We start from the raw sequence: 23,075 nt of genomic DNA, 5'->3' as shown, positions 1-23,075 counted from the left end.
GCCTCCCGCAGCCAGGGGCTCCTCTCAGGGTGCTCCTGGTACAAGCAGCTGCTCCTCTGCCAGCATCGCCAGTACCTCCAACATCCCTACTGACAGAGGGTGGTACTGGTTCTGTGCAGGAGGCCCTTAACATGCCGGGGCCCTCCAGGCCCACGGAATCCAGAATATGACTGCCAAGGTCATCCTTAGCCATGGGGCAGCAAGGTCAACAGACTGCTTCCACTTCAGCTGACAGTGTAGGGGAGCACCACGTAGGAGTTCATAAAAGAGAATTATGAAGTGCACGTAGAATCATGGGGTTATCACAGGTGAGTGTATGGTTCAGATGCAAATGGCAGGCTGCAGTGTGATTGTAAATAAACCGTTTCTGATAAGCATAGATACCCTCCCTTTCGCTTCCGTCAAGGACTTGGCCCTTCACTGTGGCCCAGCCTCTCTGAAGAGGTTGGAGGCAATAGAATGTGCAGCAAGGGGTCAACACTGGAGCCTCACCAGATCTGCTCTATGCGAATATTCAATAAGCCAAAACATCCTTAAGGAAGGAAGACAACATGGCTACATAAAGGTAAGTCTTTATTGGTCAAGGCACAAGTGGCAGTAAGGATCAAAGGAAACATGAATGTATAAGGGCATCGTGAGCCTCCCTTGCACATATCTCATGGCCTTTCTTCTGTTGCCCCTGGGGTACTTCATCTGGCCTGGCTTGCCCATCTTGCCCCTTTACATCCTCATCATCTCAGGAGGCAGTCCACTCCTCATTTTCCTCATTGCTTATCGGTTCCCCTCTCTGCAAGGACAGGTTGTGCAGTGCACACCAGACAACAACGATACCAGAGACCCTTGCCAGGGCATACTGAAGGACTCCACCAACCAATCTCGGGACATGAATCTCACCTTCAGCAGACCAACGGCCTGCTCTGTAGTAGCTCGTGTTGTTCTGTGGCAGGCGTGGTACCTCTTCTCTGCATCTGTGCCTGGGTTCCTCACAGGCGTCAGTAGCTCTGTCCTCAGTGGGTAGCCCTTGTCTCCAAGGATCCATCCCTGAAGGCTGGAAGTATGCCGGAAAAGGTCTGGCACCTGGGACTATCTCAAAATGTAGGCATCGTGACAGCTTCCCGGGAAGCGTGCACAGACCTACAGTGGTCACAGACCAGTTGTACATTGAGGGAGTGGAAGCCATTCTTGTTGATGAAGGTCGCTGGCTGGTGCTCCAGAGCCTTGATGGCCACATGCGAGCAGTCGATGATACCCTGCACCTAGGGGAATCCAGCGATGGCCCTCTCAGCTTGAGAGTTGCGTTCCATGCAGAAGCACACATAGTCGCCGGCCCTCCTGAACAGGGCATTAGTGATCTCCTTTATGCATAGATGGACCACTGACTGTAAAATCCCACACATTGCCTGTGGATCCCTGGAACACCAGTGGTGTAGAAGTTCAGCATCACAGGACCTTCAGGGGCACTGGTATCAGATTCCCACCAACTCCCCTGGGGCACAGCTCATCCTGCATCATTGCACAGAGGTCCATAACAGCCTCCCTGGAGAGGCAGAGTCTTCGTTGGCATCGTCTCTCAGACATCTACAGGTAGGTGGGCCTCGACCTGTAGACCCTCTCTGGAGGGTACCTCCTTCGGCACAGAGCAGTCCCCTCCTACTCTCTGTTCTGCACCCTTCTCCAGTGTCTGAAGGCTGCTGCTGACCCTCCTGTGACCTCACAGGTGCTGTGGTGCCACTGCAGGTGCCTGGCCCTCACTCCCACTCCACCTCATCATCGACGGGGTCCCCAAAGTCTGGATGAATGAGGCCAATGTTAGGTGGCCTCTCCCTGAAAGGCAGTCCTTGCCTGCCAATGGCCTACTCTTGTTGCCCCCACTTGTTAGCCTTGCCTAGGTGTCACTTGGCCATTGCCCTCCTTGCAATGCACCCCCACAACCAGCCCAACCAACCTTCCCTTCACTCCTGACATGATACGCATAGCTCTCCCTTCGTTACCCTGCCAGGCCCTCGATGGTTGCCCTCCTGATGACCCCCCCCCCTTGCAGGCACCTCCCTCTGAAACCCAGTGAGACCTGTATGTCATTTATAAAATTCAATCCGCTCCATAAAATCACATTCAATAGGCCTCTAAAGTATCTTAATTACCTGCCCACCTCCGCCCTTCATGTTTGGCACTATGAACAAAATCGGGATGGGACGTCACGTCCCCCCACTTCGTTCCCTTAAAATTCAGCCCCCTGTTAAAGCAGTTTTGTAATGTCATTTTGTCACTGAGATGTTGCACCCAGTTATGAAATTATAACAACTTCTACTGGTATTTCCATGACTGTAATACTGTTTATCCAATGAGGATGTGGGAAATGAAGGCTGGCTTAAAAACTAAGAAATGGTCAGTGCTTTGAGTGGCAGCCTCAGAAAGAAAAGTCTGAGAGAATACCTCAGAAAGGGACATCAGATATTTAATGAGACACAGAAAGGAAGCCAGAAACAATATTTTCACATATACCAGAGCAGTAGGATTAGAGAGCACAGGTTTGAGGTTGTGATGGGCATATTTAGGACAAGTGTGAAGGAGTATTTACATAGAAGCTGAGCAGCAGGTGGAATAAGTTGCCTGGAAAACTATTCAAGGCCGAAACATTGGACTCTGAATAAACAATTAGATGCTGTAATAGGAAGCCAGTAAGGTTGGCATTTTGGAAGGGTGATATCAAATGGACTGAAATATTTATTCATCTGAATCTGATGTGTAATCTAGCTCAAATTGAATAGCTCCTCATCATGTTTTTGGTTTATATCACGAGAATTAAAATGGCCGAAGGTGGATATAAATATGTAAAAAGATCTAAAATGATTTAAAATGTTGCAGAATGATTCTGTTGACAGCACTGTGAAACTTTTTCTCCTCTGCCTAGTGTTGTCACTTCTCGGTTGAAACGCCATTTCCAAAATAAAAGTGTATAACATAAAGTTACAAACTAGATAACGTCTCAAAAGAAAGATTTTCATTTGTGAACTACAGGAGGTGAAAGACTTTGACATCAACACACCTAGAAATTTAATTAATTTTCCTCCAGTTGAACATTGCCAATAAATAAAACAGAGCTTTGTGGCAACAGGGTGTTGGCAAATGTCTATATAAGGATTATGTGGGCACCAATAATGTCGCTGATGGGACCCTTGTTCTTTGGGTGCTGTGCAGCAAGCTAACCTCATGTTATAATGAAATTAGTAACAAGTTGGTGGCCATGCCTGAAGCACAACACATGATTTTCCAGCAGTGCATCAGGAAAAAGGTTACCCAATGCCAGCAGGACTTAGATTGACCCTAAAGTTGATCTTTCACTGTAAGTGAGTTGAAATGATTGAAGTAAGGACATGAATCAAAAGTGTTCAATTCATGGAAGCAGTCTCAGAAGACCTACAAATAGTGGTCCTTTTTTGGTACTGAAAGCCATTCTCCTGCCAACAGTAGCAGGTTGGATGGAGGATACTGAAAAAGTGCATTCTGTAGCTCCTATATCTTGAACCTGGGACTCAGTGAGGAAGACATTTGCTGGTGTCAGGAAGTTTGCTATATTTTTCTTAATTCTATCATGTTGTCTTTCACTACATCTTACCTACAATTGACTATAAACTGGTACAGTATCACATAGGGAGAATGATAACTTTCCCCTAGGTATTCTCTAATGCAGCAAGGTCAATCTACTTGTCCTGGGTCCATTAAATGTGGCCAGCAACAAGCGGGCTCTCAACATCAGGTACAACATGTTCACAGACTGACATAACAGGCTCGGTGAAACACATTTTCCCTCATATTCATTATCTAACATATGTCCCTTACTATTGCAGGAGAATTCTGAATATAACAAGTGACAGTGCATGCAAACCAAAGGGAGTTCCCAAATCTACAACGCTTAACTCTTTTTAAATAAAAGGCCCCGGTTGCAAAGGCAATAGAGAGTGGAAAGAAAATGTGAGAGGCTTCTTTCAAGCCATCAATGGTGACATTCGCCATATCAGAGTCTTCAGTCCCCTGATGCATCAAATAAGAGACAGAAGCCTTGATTGCCAGAGGAAATACTTCCGTTAGTTTCCCTAGATACAATCACACCTGCTTTTGTTCCCTCCACATGAACTCTGCCTGCAAGTCCACCACAAGCAGTGGAGAGCCCAACTGTATCGCCATATAGAACACTATGACTGATGCTAATGAAACCACTGACAGCAGTAAGTGTTGTGGAAAAGGATATCTACAAAAGGCAGCATGCAATGCAAAAATATAGCAGCAAATGCCAGCATACTGGTCTGTGTAGAAATGCAGCAATATCCAGGCTTGGGCTGATAAGGCCTCTCGAGCCTGCTCCATCATTCAATATGATCACGGCAAGTAACATTCGCGCCATACAAGTGCCAGGCAATGAACATCTCCAACAAGAGAGAATCTATCCATCTCTCCTTGACATTCAATGGCATTACCATCGCTAAATCCCCCACAATCAACATCCTGGGGGTAACCATTGACCAGAAACTGAACTGGAGTAGCCATATAAATACCTTGGCTACAAGAGCAGGTCAGAAGCTAAGAATCCTGTGGCGAGTAACTCACCTCCTGACTCCCCAAGGCCTGTCCACCATCTACAAGAAATAAGTCAGGAATGTGATGGAATACTCTCCACTTGCCTGGATGGGTGCAGCTCCAACACTCAAGAAGCTCTGCACCATCCAGGACAAAGCAGCCCGCTTGACTGGCACCCCATTCACAAACATTCACTCCCTCCACCACTGACACACAGTGGCAGAAGTGTGTACCATCTCCAGGATGCACTGCGGCAACGCTATGTGAAAGTAAATTAAAAACCAGATCCCCAAACTTCCTGGGCCCTGCTGATGCAAAGTCACAGTTATTTACGCAAGTGGGGAAGAATTTTGGGGGTTCGACCAGTAACGCTCTGTCTCTGCTCTTTTATTGATCCATTTTAAAATTCTTCCAAAGTAGCAGTTGGCATTTCTGCAACCATCTCCTTCCATGCAAACATCACAAGCTTCCTTGTCCCAACAATACCTAGACATAAGAAATAGGAGCAGGTGTAGGCCATTCGACCCCTCGAGCCTGCTCCACCATTCAATATGATCACAGCTGATCTGATCATGGCCTCAACTCTACTTTCCTGCCTGCCTCCCATAACCCGTGACTCCCTTGTAGATGAAAAATCTGTCTCGCCCCCAGTTCTGGATTCCCCCATGAGGGGAAACATCCTCTCAGCATCTGCCCTGTCAAGCTCCCTCAGAATCTTATGTTTCAATAAGATCACCTCTCATTCTTCTAAACTCCATGAGTATAGGCCCAATCTCCTCAACCTTTCTTCATAGGACGACCCCTTTTTCCCAGGAATCAACCTAGTGAACCTTCTCTGAAGTGCCTCCAATGCAAGTATATCCCTCCTTAAATAAGGAGACCAAAACTGTACTCAGTACTCTAGGTGTGGTCTCATCAATCCCTGTACAGTTGTAGTTAGACTTCCCTACTTTTATACTCCATTTCCCTTGCAATAGAGGCCAACATTCCATTTTCCTTCCTAATTACTTGCATCTGCACGCTAACTTATTGTGATCCATGTACAAGGACACCCAGATCCCTCTGTACAGCAACATTCTGTAGTCTCATTCCATTTAAATAATATTTTGCTTTTCTATTCTTCCTACTTAAGTGGATAAGCTCACATTTCCCACATTATACTCCATCTGACAAATTTTTGCCCACTCAATTAACCTACCTATATCCCTTTACAGACTCTTCGTATCCTCCTCACAACCTGCCTTCCTACCTATCTTTGCAATGTCAGTAAATTTGGCTACAAAACACTCGGTCCCTTCATCCAAGTTATTTATATAGATTGTAAATATTTGAGGCTCAGCACTGATCCTTGTAACAACACACTAGTTACAGTTTGCCAACCTGAAAATGACACATTTTTCCAAACTCTCTGTTTCCTGTCAGTTAACCAATCCTCTATCCATGCTACTATATTACTCCCAACATCATGAGTTCTTATCTTGGATAGTAACCTTTTATGTGGAACCTATATCTATAGGTTCCCCTTTATACACCCTGCTCATTACATCCTTAAAGAACTCTAATAAATTTGTCAAACACAATTTCCCTTTCATGAAACCATGTTGACTCTGCTTGATTGTATTATGATTTTCTAATCATCCTGTTACTACTTCCTTAATGATGGATTCCAGTATTTTTCCAATGATAGATGTTAGGCTAACTGGCCTATAGTTAAATAAAAGCAAAATACTGCGGATGCTGGAAATCTGAAACAAAAACAAGAAATGCTGGAATCACTCAGCAGGTCTGGCAGCATCTGTGGAAAGAGAAGCAGAGTTAACGTTTCGGGTCAGTGACCCTTCTTCGGAACTGACAAATATTAGAAAAGTCACAGATTATAAGCAAGTGAGGTGGGGGTGGGGCAAGAGATAACAAAGGAGAAGGTGCAGATTGGACCAGGCCACATAGCTGACTAAAAGGTCACGGAGCAAAGGCAAACAATATGTTAATGGTGTGTTGAAAGACAAAGCATTAGTACAGATTAGGTGTAAATACACTGAATATTGAACAGCAGCAAGTGCAAACTTGAAAAAAAACCTGAAAAAAACAGTGGGTAAGCAAACTGAACAAACTAAGATGAAATGAAATAAATGCAAAAAAAGATTGTAAAAAATGTAAAAAAGAATGTAAAAAAAAGGAAGAAAAAATAACTAAAAATGAAAGTAAAATGGGGGGCTGTCATGCTCTGAAATTATTGAACTCAATGTTCAGTCCGGCAGGCTGTAGTGTGCCTAATCGGTAGATGAGATGCCGTTCCTCAAGCTTGCGTTGGCCTATAGTTTCCTGCTTTCTGTCTCCCTACTGTCTTGAATAGGGGCATTAGTTTGCAGTTTTCCAATCCGCTGGGACCTTTCCAGAATCTAGAGAATTTTGGAAGAATATAACCAATGCACCCACTATCTCTGCAGCCATTTCTTTTAAGACCCTAGGATGCAAGCCATCAGGTCCAGGGGATTTGTCAGCCTTTAGTCCCATTAGGTTTCCTAGTACTTTTTCTCTAGTGATAGTGATTGTTTTAAGCTCCTCCCTCCCTTTTGCCCCCGATTTTCTACTATTATTGGGATGCTTTTAGGGTTTTATACAGTGAAGATAGATCAAAAATATCTTTTCAAAGTCTCTGCCATTTCTTTGTTTCCCATTATTAATTCCTCAGTCTCATCCTCTAAGGGACCAACATTTACTTCAGCTACTCTCTTCCTTTTTCTATATTTGCAAAAGATCTTACTGTCTGTTTTTATATTTCTTGCTAGCTTACTCTCAGATTCTAATTTCTCCCTCTCTATTTTTTCAGTCATCCTTTGCTGGTTTCTAAAATTTTCCCAATCTTCTGGCCTGCAGTTTTGATCTCCACATTTAAGAAAGGATATACTTGCATTGGAGGCAAAGGTTCACTAAATTGGTCCCTGGGATGAGTAGGTTGTCCTGTAACAAGAGGATGAGTAAATTGAAAATGACGTCTCGAGAATTGCGACCTAGTCTGGATGCATCAGTGGGTGGATGAAGGCCTGCCTCCGATGGCCTTTCCACAAATTTTTCAGCTCAACATGTCAAACATGATGCTAAACAATGAATTAAGAGTAAAATGGTTAAAGGCCAGAGTAGCAAACCTTAGCAACGCCCACTTAAGTAGGTCGGCAATATTGAAAGAGTGAACAATTGCCTATAATTGAGAGATAAAAAGATATGCATTGAGAGAGTGCCTTTCAGGACCTCAGGAAGGCCAATGAAGTACTTTTTAAAAGCGAGTTAATGTTGGAATGCATTCTCTCTGCCTTCAAAACTATAACATTTTGCAACCTGCTGAATTTGATGCTGTGCATCATACATTTAGACCTATTTACATGATTCAGTGACGCATTTAGGCCTACTTGCATGATTTAGTGAAGCATACTCTGTGAACACAACATCAATAAACTGAAATAAAAACAAAAAATGCTGGAAATACTCAGCAGGTCTGGCAGCATCTGTGGAGAAAGAAGCAGAGTTAACGTTTCAGGTTAGTGACTCTTCTTCAGAACTGGCAAATATTAGAAATGTGAAAGGTTATAAGTAAAGTGGGGTGGGCAAGAGATAACAAAGGAGAAGGTGTAGATAGGACAAGGTCACAGAATAGCTGACCAAAAGGTCATGGAGCAAAGGCAAACAATGGTGTGTTGAAAGACAAAGCATTAGTACAGAAAGGGTGTTAACGGACTGAAAATTGAACAGCAGCAAGTACAAATATGAAAAAAAAAGTGGGTAAGCAAACTGAACAAACTAAGATGAAATAAAATAAAATAAACACCAAAAAAAATGAAAAAAGAAAAAAAAAAACTAAAAATAAAAGTATAATGGGGGGCCCGTCATGCTCTGAAATTACTGAACTCAAAGTTCAGACCGGCAGGCTGCAGTGTGCCTAATCGGTAAATGAGATGCTGTTCCTTGAGCTTGCATTGATGTTCAAAGCAGCAATCCCAGGACAGAGATGTGAGCATGAGAGCAGGGGGGAGTGTTGAAATGGCAAGCAACCGGAAGCTCGGGGTCCTGCTTGCGGACTGAGTGGAGGTGTTCCGCAAAGCAGTCACTCAGTCTGCGTTTGGTCTCCCCAATATAGAGGAGACCACAAACTGATACTCAAAGCAACAACCAGGATAGCATGCATGAATATACGATCCTGGTAGTTGCTTTGAGGGCTAAGTTGTTAACATTGTGCTCACAGAGGATGCCTCACTGAATTGAGTACACCTACAGAATGAAACCCCTTTCTCTTCATGAAAAGTGACATTGGCCACATATGTGATATGAATAATACCTTGCATATTAAACAATTTAACCTGCCAGTAAAAGTGCAAGATTCTTTTGTGTTGCTAGCTGTTTCCATAGGAAATTCATAAATTTTGGTGGTCTGAACAAGCAAGGCATCTATTACCTGCATGATGCAATGAACACTGCAGATTATGAGATTTAGCAGATAGCTCCTCCTGTTACTTGTATGAACCCAGTAGAAACATATCCTCTAATTTTTTTTGGCCAATTCGTTTAAGTGCATGGGGGTCTTTAAATTTTTTTGTCACATGCACCCATGCATGGTAACTTAAAGGAGCTAGCTTGTGCACAGCCTGCGCGGAAACTTTCGGGTTGCTGTACAACCTTGCAGCTTCGAGGTAACGTTGACCACTAGCATAAATATTCTCGGTGAGGGCATTTTAGCACTGAAAATGCATTCCGGTGCCATCAGGTATATACACACACACATAATGGCCTTAATGTGCCTGGCACAGGTCTGATGTACATGTTCTCAGTATCACAGATGCCTCCCCAGCAGATATTTGCAATGGGTGCACCACAGCCCTCATGCCCGATGCCCAGTGATGCAAATTATCTGTGACCAATGTGCAATGGATGTACACCATCACATTAATGGCTTCATTATGTTGTTGATGGATGACCATGTCAACTTTGTCCCATTCCTTCTGCTCAGCTAAAGATGTCAGCTCCTTGCTCTTTCCACCACTGCCAGTCATACTTTGGTTTGCAATCATCTTCATGTGTGATTATAAGCAGTGAGCATCAACAGCCTAGCTGGAGCTATCGTTGCCAAGCCTGATTCTGTCAGTACCTGATGTCCACACACTTCCAGCTGGGGTTGTCAGATAGAAATTAGAACAAGGCTTTGCAATGGTTATCTCCTTCTTATCCCACAGCACTGAGGCACATTGTAACCTACTGCAGCCCTAGCCGAGAGCAGCTAATTTAGCAAGACCACAGAGAGAACCTTCCTGGTCTGTACAGCTCAACTACTCATGCCCTTAACCAACTGAACCTCCAGAGGGTTGTCTTTCCTCTTTTGAATTTCATTCAATAGATCAACACAAAAAAGCCTCTAAATTAAATGGCAAAGCAAGGTCCATTAGTGCAAACTGTTCTCATCTTTATTTTATCAGTATGTTTTTTAAGTTTAAATGCCACTCATGCAGATGCAGATTTCAACTCCATTTTCTAAACCCTTACAACCTATAAAGTACTTGACAGCTCCTAGCAGGATAAAGCAACACATTTTCCCTGGTCATCCAATTTTCTCAAGAGTAGTGACAGTTATTAGCTTGTAGGCAGCACAAAAGAACCTCTTATCTCAAACCCGCTAGCCTTAATGTGTTGTTAATGATTAGCATTCACACAGAAACAGAAACAGATAGATGTCTGCATTTTTCACTTTTTTCATAAAAATCAAATGCATTTACTAAACATCTGAATTTTACACCTCGCAAAAACAGAATATCCTTCTTAGTAGAGCCAAGAATTAAAAACACATGCACACCATGCTTCACATGTTCGTCTGAAAACCGCCATATTTTGTTCTATCACTATATACTGCAGGGACAAAATAAAGATTTGGGCAATATTCAGTAGTTATTCTGATAAAAGTAATCATTTTCCCCAACTTACATTTTTGCATAAGAACTGAACATACAGATGATGAAATTTTGGTTATCTTATAACATTAGATATACCGGAACTTCATTTCAACTTGTCACATTGTATCATAGAAAAAAAATCAGAATCAATAGATCTGGAAAATACAGTATTTATTTTATGTCAATCAAATGCTGTAGCTAGTTAAAAGTTAAAAGCCACATGCAGCTTTACTAGAGATGAAATGTATAGGATACTAACATGATTAACATAGGCAGGGAGCAGACCATTCAAGTCTTCCAAATGAGATGATAGCTAATAAAACAAGGCATAGGAGTAGTACCATGCAACCTATTGATCTAAAAAGGACTCTTTTTCAGCAATCAGTGACTCACTTTTAAAGCACTCCCATAATCAGTTTGATGCTATATGATACTTGACAAGTCCCACGTGTTTACAGGGGAGTGCCGGATGCAAAGTCTGCCCTTCTGTCCGACACCAATGCTAAGCTGAATTAACATCTTTTCCTGTAATAGATTACTGTTCTCTCAGCAGGTTTTACACTTACAATTGTGCAAAAGTATAAAAGAACTATTGTAACTGCTAGAAGGTCAGAATAAAATTTAATGTTAATCCAGCAATTGCCTCAGTGCAGAGATCAGGGAAGTATGGGCTTAACATCTGACAAATTTGTCATCAGACCACAAGCTTTTTTTTTAGGAGCAGATAAAAGTTATAAGATCCAGCAAGCCTGTAACTTTCAATGCCATAACGTAACATTGTTGTGATAGGAACCAGAATGCAGAAACAGTACAAGGGGTGTCATGATATCAGGGAAGTATGGACTTAACATCTGACAAATTTGTCATCAGACCACAAGCCATTTAAAGACTTACCAGATTTGGTAAAATTGCACATTTTTTAAGGAACTGGCAACTACTTAAGTAATACACAGAAGCACAATTTTCTGCCATTTATAGCTCAAATTATTAAAACCTTGGAATGTATTTATTTCCTTCATTGAATCCTTCCACTGTCTATATTTAATGTAAAAATATAGACAGAGGCAGGAGCCAATGAAGGAAATAAACACAATACTCCTTACGTTCTCTCACCAGTTGCTTTACACAGTGCATCATTTCTATTGAACTTTTGTTCTATGGATCTATCTATACACCCGAACATTTATTCACCTCTCCAATTGTCCAACACTGTGATAATACTTTCAATGCCTGATTAATTATTCTGTTTAATTTTCTTCTTTATTTGATTTTTAAAATCCATATTCACCATCATTTGTAATATATTTGCTGTAGATTTTTTCAATGAATTAAATTTTGTTGCAGATTGGATATTCACGTCAACATACATAACATCAACATTACAAAGTAGAGTAAAATGTTTGAATGTGACTAACTATTCCCCCCACACCTCCTTCCACCCTGCAATCACATAAACAGAAAAATGAAACAAACTCATCTTTTAAAACCTTTAGCAAGACTACTTATAAATATTATGAACAGCAAATTGGATTGATCCTAACTCTAGTCGCAGCCACATTATTAATACTACAAACATCAGCACCCTTTTATACAGCAAATAACTTAACTCACAATTTAAAAATAAGGGGTTACCCATTTAAGACAGAGATGAGGAGATTTTTTTTCTCTCAGAGCATTGTGAATCTTTGAAACTCTCTTTCTCATAAGGCAGTGGAAGCAGTTTAAAAATATTTTAAGACAAAAGTAGATAGATTCTTGATAAGCAAGGGGGTGAAAGATTATTGGGGGCTAGGCAGGAATGTGGAGTTGAGGTTACAATCAGATCAGCCATGATCTTATTGAACGGCAGAGCAGGCTCGAGGGACTGAGTGGCTTACTCCTGCTCCTAATTCGTATATTAACTGTTTTCCTCTTGATCCCACGAGCTTTCACATTAAGGTGACAACTTTTGAGGCATTTAACCAATGTCTTTTTAAAGTATGGAGCTATAACATGCTCTATGTTACAATGATTCATCAATTCGATTACATTAGTTAAGAATTCCAAATATAAAAAAGTCCCAACTTGTTATTTTGTTAACATTTATTATTTATTTAGCTTGAAGGCTGGTAATACAATATGCAAATAATAAGGAAATATATTCTTTTTCTTATGACTATTTATGAATAAAATTATTAATTCTATGAACTTACTTATACTTAGCCATGAATATGCCACCAAGGCATGATCCAAAAATAGAAAATCCCATCGCAACTATCCCATTCCAGAAGCCCAGCTCTGCCGCAGAGAAACTGTGCTCCAGTAAAAACAGTGGAAACATGCTCACTGTTCCCTGTTCTCCTGAAAAAAAGAGAAAAATTAATGTTTAGATCAATATATTAACACAGTACTATGGCAACAATAAATGAGAATGTCTAGTGGCTTGAGGAAAAGTATTCTAATATGTTAAAACACTGGATACAACCAGGATCTTTAAATTCATAATTGCTTTCAGAATGTGGACATGTATTATTCCCTAATGAGATTTTTGAGTCATCTTGTTTGACTTTGCGGTTTAAATTGTGTATCTATCAGGAGTAATGGGTGGTGGTGGTGGGGGCATTATCTAAACTTCCATTCAATCAGAACCATCTTTTTCATGATGAAACTAGAAAAGAACAACAGATAATAGTGTGACCAGCCTGTAGTTACCACATTTGTATTCCCTGACTGTTCACAGATTCCTGGCTAGCTCTGCGACCAATATTGTGCTGTCAACAATGATAACAGTTAACGAGCTTTGTTTAAACTCTGCAAATTTGCCTCACAGACTTAAATAAAAATACTGGGAACAATTTAACTTAACAGAGAAAAGAAAAAATAAATTGATAGATCGTAGACAACTGTGAGGTGTAACAACCATCTCCATATAACAAGTGCAAAATTACTTTTTTTCTATGCAATTTCTTGTGAATTTTATGCACATCAAGACAAAGAATCATATTGCTGAGGAATGGAATAATGCCACATTTTGGACACGCAGCATCAACATCAAGCACCCACAAAAAAAGTTCCCTCTAAATCACAGCAGCCTTAGAAAAACGCCTCTATCCCAATGTGACATTTTCCATTTCAATGGTATGTTCCTTTATGGAATAAGATGGCAAAGAACTTGTATCAGAGCTAGCATAACAATAAATCAGAATAAAATTAAATCACCAAAAATTGAGTTTATTAATTATGCTCTCTTCCAAAATTGCAACTGTCAATATAAATATCATCAAAAGTAGTCAGTCATTGATAATTCATCCCTTCTTGACTTGGAGACACAGATTTCTAGCACCACCTTGGTAAGAACTATTTAGTGTACAATTATTTGTGCTGATATAGCAACATGTCATTGTAGGGGATCAGCAACCCTTGTAGTACAACTGAATCTTGCTATTGTGACACAAAAACATAAGAATTTTAAAGGAGTAAAAGACAATGAGGCATGATAAAATCATCCCTTTTTGACAGATCAACCCCACATAGCCACTTGCTCAGCAACTGTCTCAATCACTTTTTTTTCCAGAAAGCTATCTGTAATTGCATCTTGAATCTACTTACATTGCTCAAGTTAAATGGTTCAAATTCCATCAGACTTCTCTTATTCCTAACTTTACTACTTTAACAAAAAAACTCACTGGTATTTGAATGCTTCATCATAGTGAACTCTAGTTTTTTTTTTCAAAATCTCGAAATTCTTTAACCTCATTTTCACAATACAACCACTTGATGCAGATTAAAATATCATGTGAATTGATACTGCTAAATCACCATTAAGATCAGTATATTTTATATACATTCCATTGACTCAGCTCTAGGTTACTTACAAACATTTTACTATCACAATACTCATTTCACTATAACATCCTTAAGTCACATACAGCATATCTGGATGCAAACATGTTTCTCAGTATCATTTGATGTGGATAGGTCACAACTGTAAGTTGAGGATAAAGAAAAAATCCACTCCTTACATTTCCTTAAATGTTGGCAATTTTGTAAATGTGATAATCCAGACAGATTACCTGGTGGGAGACTATTTTTAGTAATCCATCTGGTGCTGTTGTAATTGTGGATTTTTGGATTACTGCTGAATTCTGGCCCCATTGGTGCACTGAAGCTGCAACTGGGACTTGTAACATGGTACTACGATACAGTACATTAACTGTGCAACAGACATAAAGAAAGCATAATCCCTGCACAGTAATCCCCTTCTGGTACCTTACTCTTATTATGGACTAATGATGGAAAATTACTTCACTCAACTAAGATTTACTATAATCAGTTTCTTTGTATTTTACTGTTACACATTATTCTCAGAAGCAGATTAGCCAGTCACACCTCTTTAAATCTTCTCTCAAATACATTACATCCTTTATTAATACCAATGATAAGGCAAATTTGTTTTTCTGTGTCATAATAGCTTCACCTAGTGGACCTGCAGTGGAATTCAGGCTTGAGAATTTCCTTCAGTCTTAGGAGCGTCAGTTAGCTCAGTCCATTAGACAGCTAGCCTATAAGATAGAAAGACACCAACAGCATGGGTTCAATCCCCATACTGGCTGTGGTAGTTCATAAAGACCTACCTCCTCACCTTACCCTGGTGACCCTCAAGCTATACATTACCACCTGTGTGTCTCTCTCTAATGGAGAGAGATGTCTCTGGGACTATGGCTGCTACAACAACGGTTTTGGTCTTAACTACCCATATAAGACCTAACTTTTTAATGTCATTATTGAAAGAGTTTTGTAACAAATGTAACATTAGAATGCAAGTACTAATTTGAAATACAGTTCCATTCTTGAATGTGACAGGAAGAGTGATGCCTATGCAAAGCAGTGGATTGTCAGTACACTTGCATTATGTTCAGTTCTGGCCTTAACACCCATGAGCTAATACAGTTCCCAGGATCTGCTGCATCGTAACATTATAAGACATATCACTATTTCCACCAACCTATTAATGTGAATCAGACTTTCCAGGTGGATAATGTGCCAGTAAGCAAATACAAATTTGTCTGGCCAGGTTATACTGGTTACGATAAACTGGGTGCACATTCTCAGCCTTAATTATTTGTTCATTACACACATGCCTGCAAATAAATAATGGGGTTATAAACTTTGGAGGAATAAGATGTACTCAGATCATTCAGTCACAACAACATAAGCACAGCTAAGAATGTTTTGTCATATCGCATTCCCCATCCTCCCAGGTGTCGGAGCTTATACCACGAGGCATGTATAAATATATTGGCCCAGAATTTGTTGGAGCAGAGCATCTCAGTGTTCCCCGTTAGTTAGACTTTGTCCATCACCCTTCAGCTTGAAGTTGGGTGAATAAGGTTGGAAGAACAGGAGCTCTTATTGGATGAGCAGAGCTTGGAGATGGCATTGAGAGAGATATATAAGGAACTAGAAAGAGACAAAGGTCCAGGACTAGATTAGGAAGTAGAGTGGAAGAGTTGGTTTAGTTTGGTGAGCAAGGGATGGAGGTTGGGGGGGGGGGGGGGGGGGGCGTGGGGGGTGGTGGGAGAAGCAGCAGAAGCAATGGAATGGATGGTTTTTATCTTGATGAAAAAAAATGAGCTTGTTGGTAGAGAGGAGGGTGGAGGGAGAGGGGTTTAAGCAGATAGTTGGCAATAGAAAACCAGAGCCGGGGGTTATCCTGTCCCTCCAGATGCTCAGAGAGTAGTGGGCAGAGTATTCACTGAACGTGACTGTTACGGCCAGGTGAGGAGGGGGGGTCTCAGGCTCCCCTTTTGCCCTTTCTCTTATTTGACCGCAACAGGGTTTATTCCTGTTAAACAGTGATTGTGCTTGCCACCTGTGTTTTAACTTTTACCTTTACTGTGATTGTGAAAGAACCAAGCGGACAGGTTTTCTTGAGTTTAAACAAGAGAGAGGTAAGTTTATTATACTTAACACTCTAACCCCGATTTAAAAATACTAAAAATTACACTACACATTCACACGCACACTCACACGAGAATCACACACACACAAATAGATTACAGAGGGAAAAATAGTTTTGTTAGTTGGATTAAAGACAAGAACAAACAGAACTTAAGTACAGTCTGTGAAGTGGGTGATCCCGTCGTCCTCCAGCTGAAGCTGTATTCTTGAAGTCCTCCCTGGTCAAGGTGTACTTTGTGGTTGGCCTGCTTTGCTCAGGGTTTCCTTGAAGGCAGAATTGTAGTTGGTTCTCTTCCCCTGGTCTCTGGCTGTAGCAGTCTGTAGGCTTGGAGGGTCTACAGTCACAAATGGTATTCAAACTTGATGTTTTCTGGGGAGAGAGGAGAGAGAAAGGGAAGCCCACAGCTTTCTCTGCTGCCGCAGTTTCAGTTTCTGCTTGTCTTTTCCAAATGTAACAAAACTTCTGCTTTTGCAGAGATGGACAGACAGTCACATGGTTCTCTCAATCCCTTTTGTTTTTAATGAGAGCCAAAGTGTAAGACCCAAAAGCTCTCTCTGTCAGTGTTTAACTCTGGAGGGATGTCTCCACTTATGAATGCCTCAGGATGACATTGAATGGCCCACTAATAAGGATGATCGGGGTAATCTACTCAATTAGCCAAAGCATTGTTCTGGCTGGGCTTCTTCTTAGACTTTTACCTCCAGTTCAATCTCCTGGTATTCCAGAAGCAAACTGCAATGGCCATCTTGGCTGCTAGTTTGTTTAAAAGTTCAGCTGCAGGATTTTTTTCCATTAAAGGTCCAATGTAAGTTTCCAACCGATTAAATTAATATTTCTCATTTGGCATATGAGATTTTCTTGACAGTGGCAATCTAAGGAATATTTTACAAACCTGTGCAAATCCAGCTCAGTTTCTCAATTTTATTTAAGCATTCAAGGAATTTACATTATTAGAACATAGTGGAAGATTTAAGTCAAATTGGCAGCTTTTCTATGATTACAAGAATCAAACCAACAAGAGATTAACATAAACAGAAAAAACTGGAAATACTCAGCAGGTCAGGCAGTATTATAATGGCACTTGCTCGCTATATAGGTCCAAATGGAATGCATCCTGCTATCATAGCAGCGGCTGGCCTCCCACCCAAAGTAAATGCGAGACTCACTGCTGAAAAGCATGGCAGCCAAAGTGCCCATCACCGTGGTAGCTTCGGGGGTGGACATCTTGTCAGCTACCATTAATTACCATTAATTTATACAAACCGCAAGTTTGTCTTTTCTTCCTCCTTCTCTTTTTCCCTCCCTGTGTTTTTCTCTCTCTCACTCGCTAGAGAACCTCTGCCTGGAAATATGCCCCAGCATTGATCCTCAAGGTACTCCATGCAATATTCAAACCCACGCCCCCCCCTCCCAATTCTGATTTCATTCCTCCAGCAAGTATCATGGCTCCATTTCCTCCAGCCAGTTTCCTATCCATTTGAGTTTTACCCAAAATTCCAACTGATTTGAGTATATGATTTGAACAAATGAGGAAGCTTGGCAGTCCAGTACAGCACATTATAGGGTTTATAACAGTCCACTTTATATGTCACCTCCAGCAAAAGATTAATGAGGTAGCTAAGGTGAGATCTTCCCTGTCTGAAGTTATTAGATCATTTTTGGAGGTAATTCTCAAGATTGTTCCTAATATCGGAAGTCATTATTCTACCTCTTATTGTCAGTTAGCAGCACTCTTATCTCTGAATCAGGTTATGGGTTCAAGTTCCACTCTAGAGACTTGAGTACAAAAATCTAGGCTGACACTCCAATGTAATACTGAAGGAGTGCTGCATTGTTGGAGGTGCCGTATTTCGATGTTAAACCGAGGCCCTGTCTTCTCCATCAGGTGGACGTAAAAGATCCCACACCACTATTTTGAAGAAGAGCAAGGGAATTCTCCCTGGTGTCCTAGCTAATGCTTCGACCTCAATCAACATCATGAAAACATCCCTAATCTGGTCATCATCACGTTGCTGTCTGTGGGAACTTGCTGTGTGCAAGTTGTCTGCCGCACTTCCTACTTTACAACAATGACTACACTTCAAGAATACCTCACTGGCTGTAAAGCACTTTTAGGTGGTGATAGATTCTATATAAATGCTAATTTTTTTTTGCTTTTCTTTTTTTTTTCTTTTTCTTTCTTTCTTTGTTGCTTACCAGATTTGTTTGCCCTGCAATAGCATTTTCAAGTTTATAGGTATTAAACACAACTGCTTCTGAGAACATTGTGCTCATCATACCATCCCTTTTAAATTCAATACTGGTTCCTGATAAACTTATCAAGCTGATATTCCCACCTCACCCCTCCATAATAGCTGTAAAATCGTGGCCTGTTTTCTAACTCTGGAAAGTTACATTTAACTGCTGAGATGATGATTTTGCAGGTATTGCACTATTCCTGGCTGCAACTAAACAGTTTGACTGCAATCGTGGGTGGTTTGGCAGGGCTGCCTTTGAGGCTAGAGGAGAAGGGGGAGCAGCAAGGAAGGCAGCAGAGAGGAGGAGCAGCTGCAACAAGAGGAGAACAGCACTGCGCAGAGGCCAAACCCACAGAGGGCATTCAGGGAGCAACTCTATGTGAAATTCACTGAGAAGCAATAGATGAGGCATCATCACAAAGGATGCTGTCACCAATGATGTTACTCGCTGCAACCACAAATTGAGTCTCACATTAAGGCATGAACATTACTGAAAATGGATCTATTTAATTGAAGAAGTGCCAATATGTTATGACCAAGGTTGGAGGAGTACACTGTCTTTCTCTAGTTCCACTACTCCACAGGTCTCAACATATATTTAAATGTTTTACCCAGTTAGCGATATGGCCAATTATATACTTTATCTACAGTAGTTTCAGAATAAAAAATTCATCAACCAGGTTTCTTTAATAAACAAAATTGTTAAGTTATTATAAAACAAGACTTTTCAATAAAGATGCAAAGCTTATTAACACACAGGTTGAAATATGAAAGTATAAATACATTCCCTTCTAAATAAACCAACACACACACGCACCAGTTAAATAAAAAATAAAGAAGCTTTCTCTGCAGAGATCGTTACAAAAATAAAAATACTTTGACCAAATACTTGTTAATTCTTGAAGAAAAAAAGGATAAGATATGAAATGTTCCAGATGACTTTTATTCTGGTATCCAGGTACACATAGAAGGGTGTCACTAGACACATGCGGTTGTCACTGGGATCTTTTCAGAAGCAGTTCATTCAGGAGACGTCGAGAGGAAGTCCTGCAGGCTTTTCGGGAGAATTACTGCATCAGTGGGTTCAGTTATCGCACTGGATTCTCAGTAGATTTTGCAACACAGGTGGATAAGGATGAGTTGGGTAGCTTCTCTCTTAGCAGGATACGCACCAACTGTCCTCTGTAAACAACTCCAAATACTTCCATAGTCAACAAGACTCCTGCTATTCACTTAACTTAAGACATGTGACTTCCAGTAAGTGTTTGTTTTTAAACAAAATCCCAAGTGTCCTTCCAGTGACCCTTTTAAAAAAAATCAAGTCCAGCATCTACTCAGGTATTTTCAAGTCTTTTAAACAAACATCCTCAAAAAATATTAATAATGGAAGCACGTTCATGACAATAGGCAAAGCTTTTTATTTACACTGATAACTGAAAGCTTCTAAACACTGCTATTACATACACAGTGAGTGTAAATATATTTGGCCTAAAACTAAAATTTTAAATAAAATGCTAGTTTTGGAAAATAACACAAGAATTAATTGAAATGTTTCAAATGACAAAATTGTTAGTTTTTCAAAAAGGTATCCTTTATTATAAACTGCTTGTTGAAAATATTAGCTACCTGAAGTGGGTCTGTCATGCTTATTGAGCCCTGTTGGTTTAAGATATTCTGTATTCTCTCGTGTTCTTTTTGAATTTCTTCCACTTCAGAGCCCAGGCACACCATATTGGGAAAGAAACACTCATTACAGCACGTAAGCTTGTTTTCGATCTACCTACTCTGCTGCACAGCAGGGGAGGAAAAAGGGTGGAAGAGCGAGAGTGATAGGGGATTCTATCGTAAGGTGTGCAGATAGGAGTTTCTGTGGCCGCAAACGAGACTCCAGGATGGTACGTTGCCTCCCTGGTGCTAGGGTCAAGGATGTCTCGGAGTGGCTGCAGAACATTCTGAAAGGGGAGGGTGAGCAGCCAGAGGCTGTGGTCCATATTGATACTAACAACATAGGCAGGAAGAGAGATGAGGTCCTGCAAAGTGAATATAGGGAGTTAGGCAGAAGGTTAAAAACCAGGACCTCTAGGGTTGTAATTTCAGAATTACTCCCTGTGTCACGTGCTAGTGAGGGTAGGAATAGGAGGATAAGGCAAATATATGCATGTCTGAAGAGCTGGTGTAGGCGGGAGGGCTTCAGCTACTTGGGTCATTGGGATCTCTTCTGGTGCAGAGGTGACTTGTACGAGAGGGACGGGTTGCATCTGAACTGGAAGGCGACTAATATCCTTGCGGGAGGTTTGCTAGTACTACTCGGGAGGGTTTAAATTAGTCTTGCAGGGGGGTGGGACCCAAAGTAGTAGTCTCTCCGATGAGATGGTTGAGGCAAATGTAGAGGTTAAAGCATACAAGTCCAGTAAGCAGGCTGGGCATGGGCAGGACAGGGAGTGTGGAAGGTCTGGTAGGCTAAACTGCATTTACTTTAATGCAAGAAGCCTTACAGGTAAGACAGATGAACTCAGAGCATGGAACAGTACATGGGATTGTGATATTATAGCTATTACGGAAACGTGGTTGAGGGATGGGCAGGACTGGCAGCTCAATGTTCCGGGGTACCGATCCTTCCGGCGTGACAGAGGTGGAGGTAAGAGAGGAGGGGGAGTTGCACTATTGATTAGGGAGGACATCACGGCAGGACTTAGAGAGGATATACTGGGGGGATTGTCCAGCGAGGCCATATGGGTAGAACTTAGCAATAAGAAAGGGGTGATCACTTTGATGGGATTATATTATAGGCCCCCCAATAGTCAGAGGGAATTGGAGGAGCATATATGTAGGGAAATCACAGATAGGTGTAGGAATTATAGGGTTGTAATAGTAGGTGATCTTAACTTCCCTAATATTGACTGGGACTGCCTTAGTGCTAAGGGATCAGATGGGGAAGAATTTGTTAAGTGTGTCCAGGATAGTTTTCTGAAGCAGTATGTGGATGGCCCTACTAGATAAGGGGCTGCACTCGACCTCCTCTTAGGAAATGAGGCTGGGCAGGTGGTTGATGTGTCAGTGGGGGAGCACTTTGGGACCAGTGACCATAACTCTATTAGCTTCAAGATAGTTATGGAAAAGGATAGGACTGGTCCTCAGGTTGAAGTCCTAAATTGGGTGAAGGCTAATTTCGATGGCATCAGACAGGAACTCTCAAAAGTTGAATGGGAGAGGCTGTTTACAGGTAAAGGGACGTCTGGCAAGTGGGAGGCTTTTAAAAGTGAGACAGGAAGAGTTCAGGGCCAGCATGTTCCTGTTAGATGGAAGGGCAAGGCTGGCAAGTTTAGGGAACCTTGGTTAATGAGAGATATTGAGGGTCTGGTCAGGACAAAGAAGGAGGCATATGTCAGGTTAGGCAGCTGGGATCAAGCGAGTCCCTCGAGGAGTATAGGGGATGTAGGAGTACACTTAAGAAGGAAATTATGAGGGCGAAAAGGGGCCATGAGATTTCCCTGGCAGTTAAGATAAAGAAGAATCCTAAAAGATTCTATAAGTATATTAAGAGTAAAAGGGTAGCTAAGGAGAGAGTAGGTCCCCTTAAGGATCAGTATGCTAATCTATGTGTGGAGCCACAGGAAATGGCGAGGTCTTAAATGAATTCTTCTCGTCTGTATATACCGTGGAGAAGGTCATGGATGCTAGTAAGTTCAAGGGAGGGAACAGCGATATCCTGCAGCATATCAACATTACAAAGGAGGAGGTGGTGGAGGTTTTGAAGCACATTAAGGTGGATAAATCCCCAGGACCTGACAAGGTGTATCCTAGGATGCAAGGGAGGAAGTTGCTGGGGCCCTGGCAGAGATTTTTGTTTCATCGTTAGCCACGGGTGAGGTACCGGAAGACTGGAGGATAGCTAATGTTGTGCCTTTATTTAAGAAGGGCCAGCAGGGATAAGCCAGGGAACTACAGGCCGGTGAGCTTTACATCAGTGGTGGGAAAGTGAAGGGAGTCTGAGAGACAGGATTTATATGCATTTGGAAAGGCATGGTCTGATTAGGGATAGTCAGCATGGCTTTGTGTGTGGAAAATCATGTCTCACGAATTTGATTGAGATTTTTGAGGAGATGACCAAGAGGATTGACAAGAGCAGGGCAATGTACGTTGTCTACATGGACTTTAGCAAGGCCTTTGACTAGGTCCCGCATGGTAGGCTGGTCCAGAAGGTTCGAACACATGGGATCCAGGGTGAGCTAGCAAATTGGATACAAAATTGGCTTGGTGATAGGAGGCAGAGGGTGGTAGTGGAGGGTTGTTTTTCAGATTGGAGGCCGGTGAGCAGTGGTGTGCCTCAGGGATCGGTGCTGGGCCCTCTGTTGTTTGTCATATATATTAATGACTTGGATGTGAATG

The 23,075-nt window shown here is 41.5% G+C and overlaps 1 protein-coding gene across 4 annotated transcripts in view; it reads right to left on the bottom strand.

The window, feature by feature from the left end:
- The window catches only part of mfsd3 (major facilitator superfamily domain containing 3), a 130,869-nt gene that overhangs the window by 85,990 nt on the left and 21,804 nt on the right, over positions 1 to 23,075 (bottom strand). For all 4 annotated transcript variants that reach the window (XM_068029962.1, XM_068029963.1, XM_068029961.1 and 1 more), the window contains exon 3: positions 12,701 to 12,848. In XM_068029962.1, coding sequence (XP_067886063.1) covers positions 12,701 to 12,848 — 148 coding nt within the window. The remainder of the gene's footprint in view (positions 1 to 12,700; positions 12,849 to 23,075) is intronic.

The sequence above is a fragment of the Heterodontus francisci genome, chromosome 4 (genome assembly GCF_036365525.1).
Source record: "Heterodontus francisci isolate sHetFra1 chromosome 4, sHetFra1.hap1, whole genome shotgun sequence".
Lineage (NCBI taxonomy): Eukaryota > Metazoa > Chordata > Chondrichthyes > Heterodontiformes > Heterodontidae > Heterodontus > Heterodontus francisci.
The sequence above is the reverse complement of the archived record's forward strand: the minus strand, read 5'-3'. Positions and strand labels throughout refer to the sequence as shown.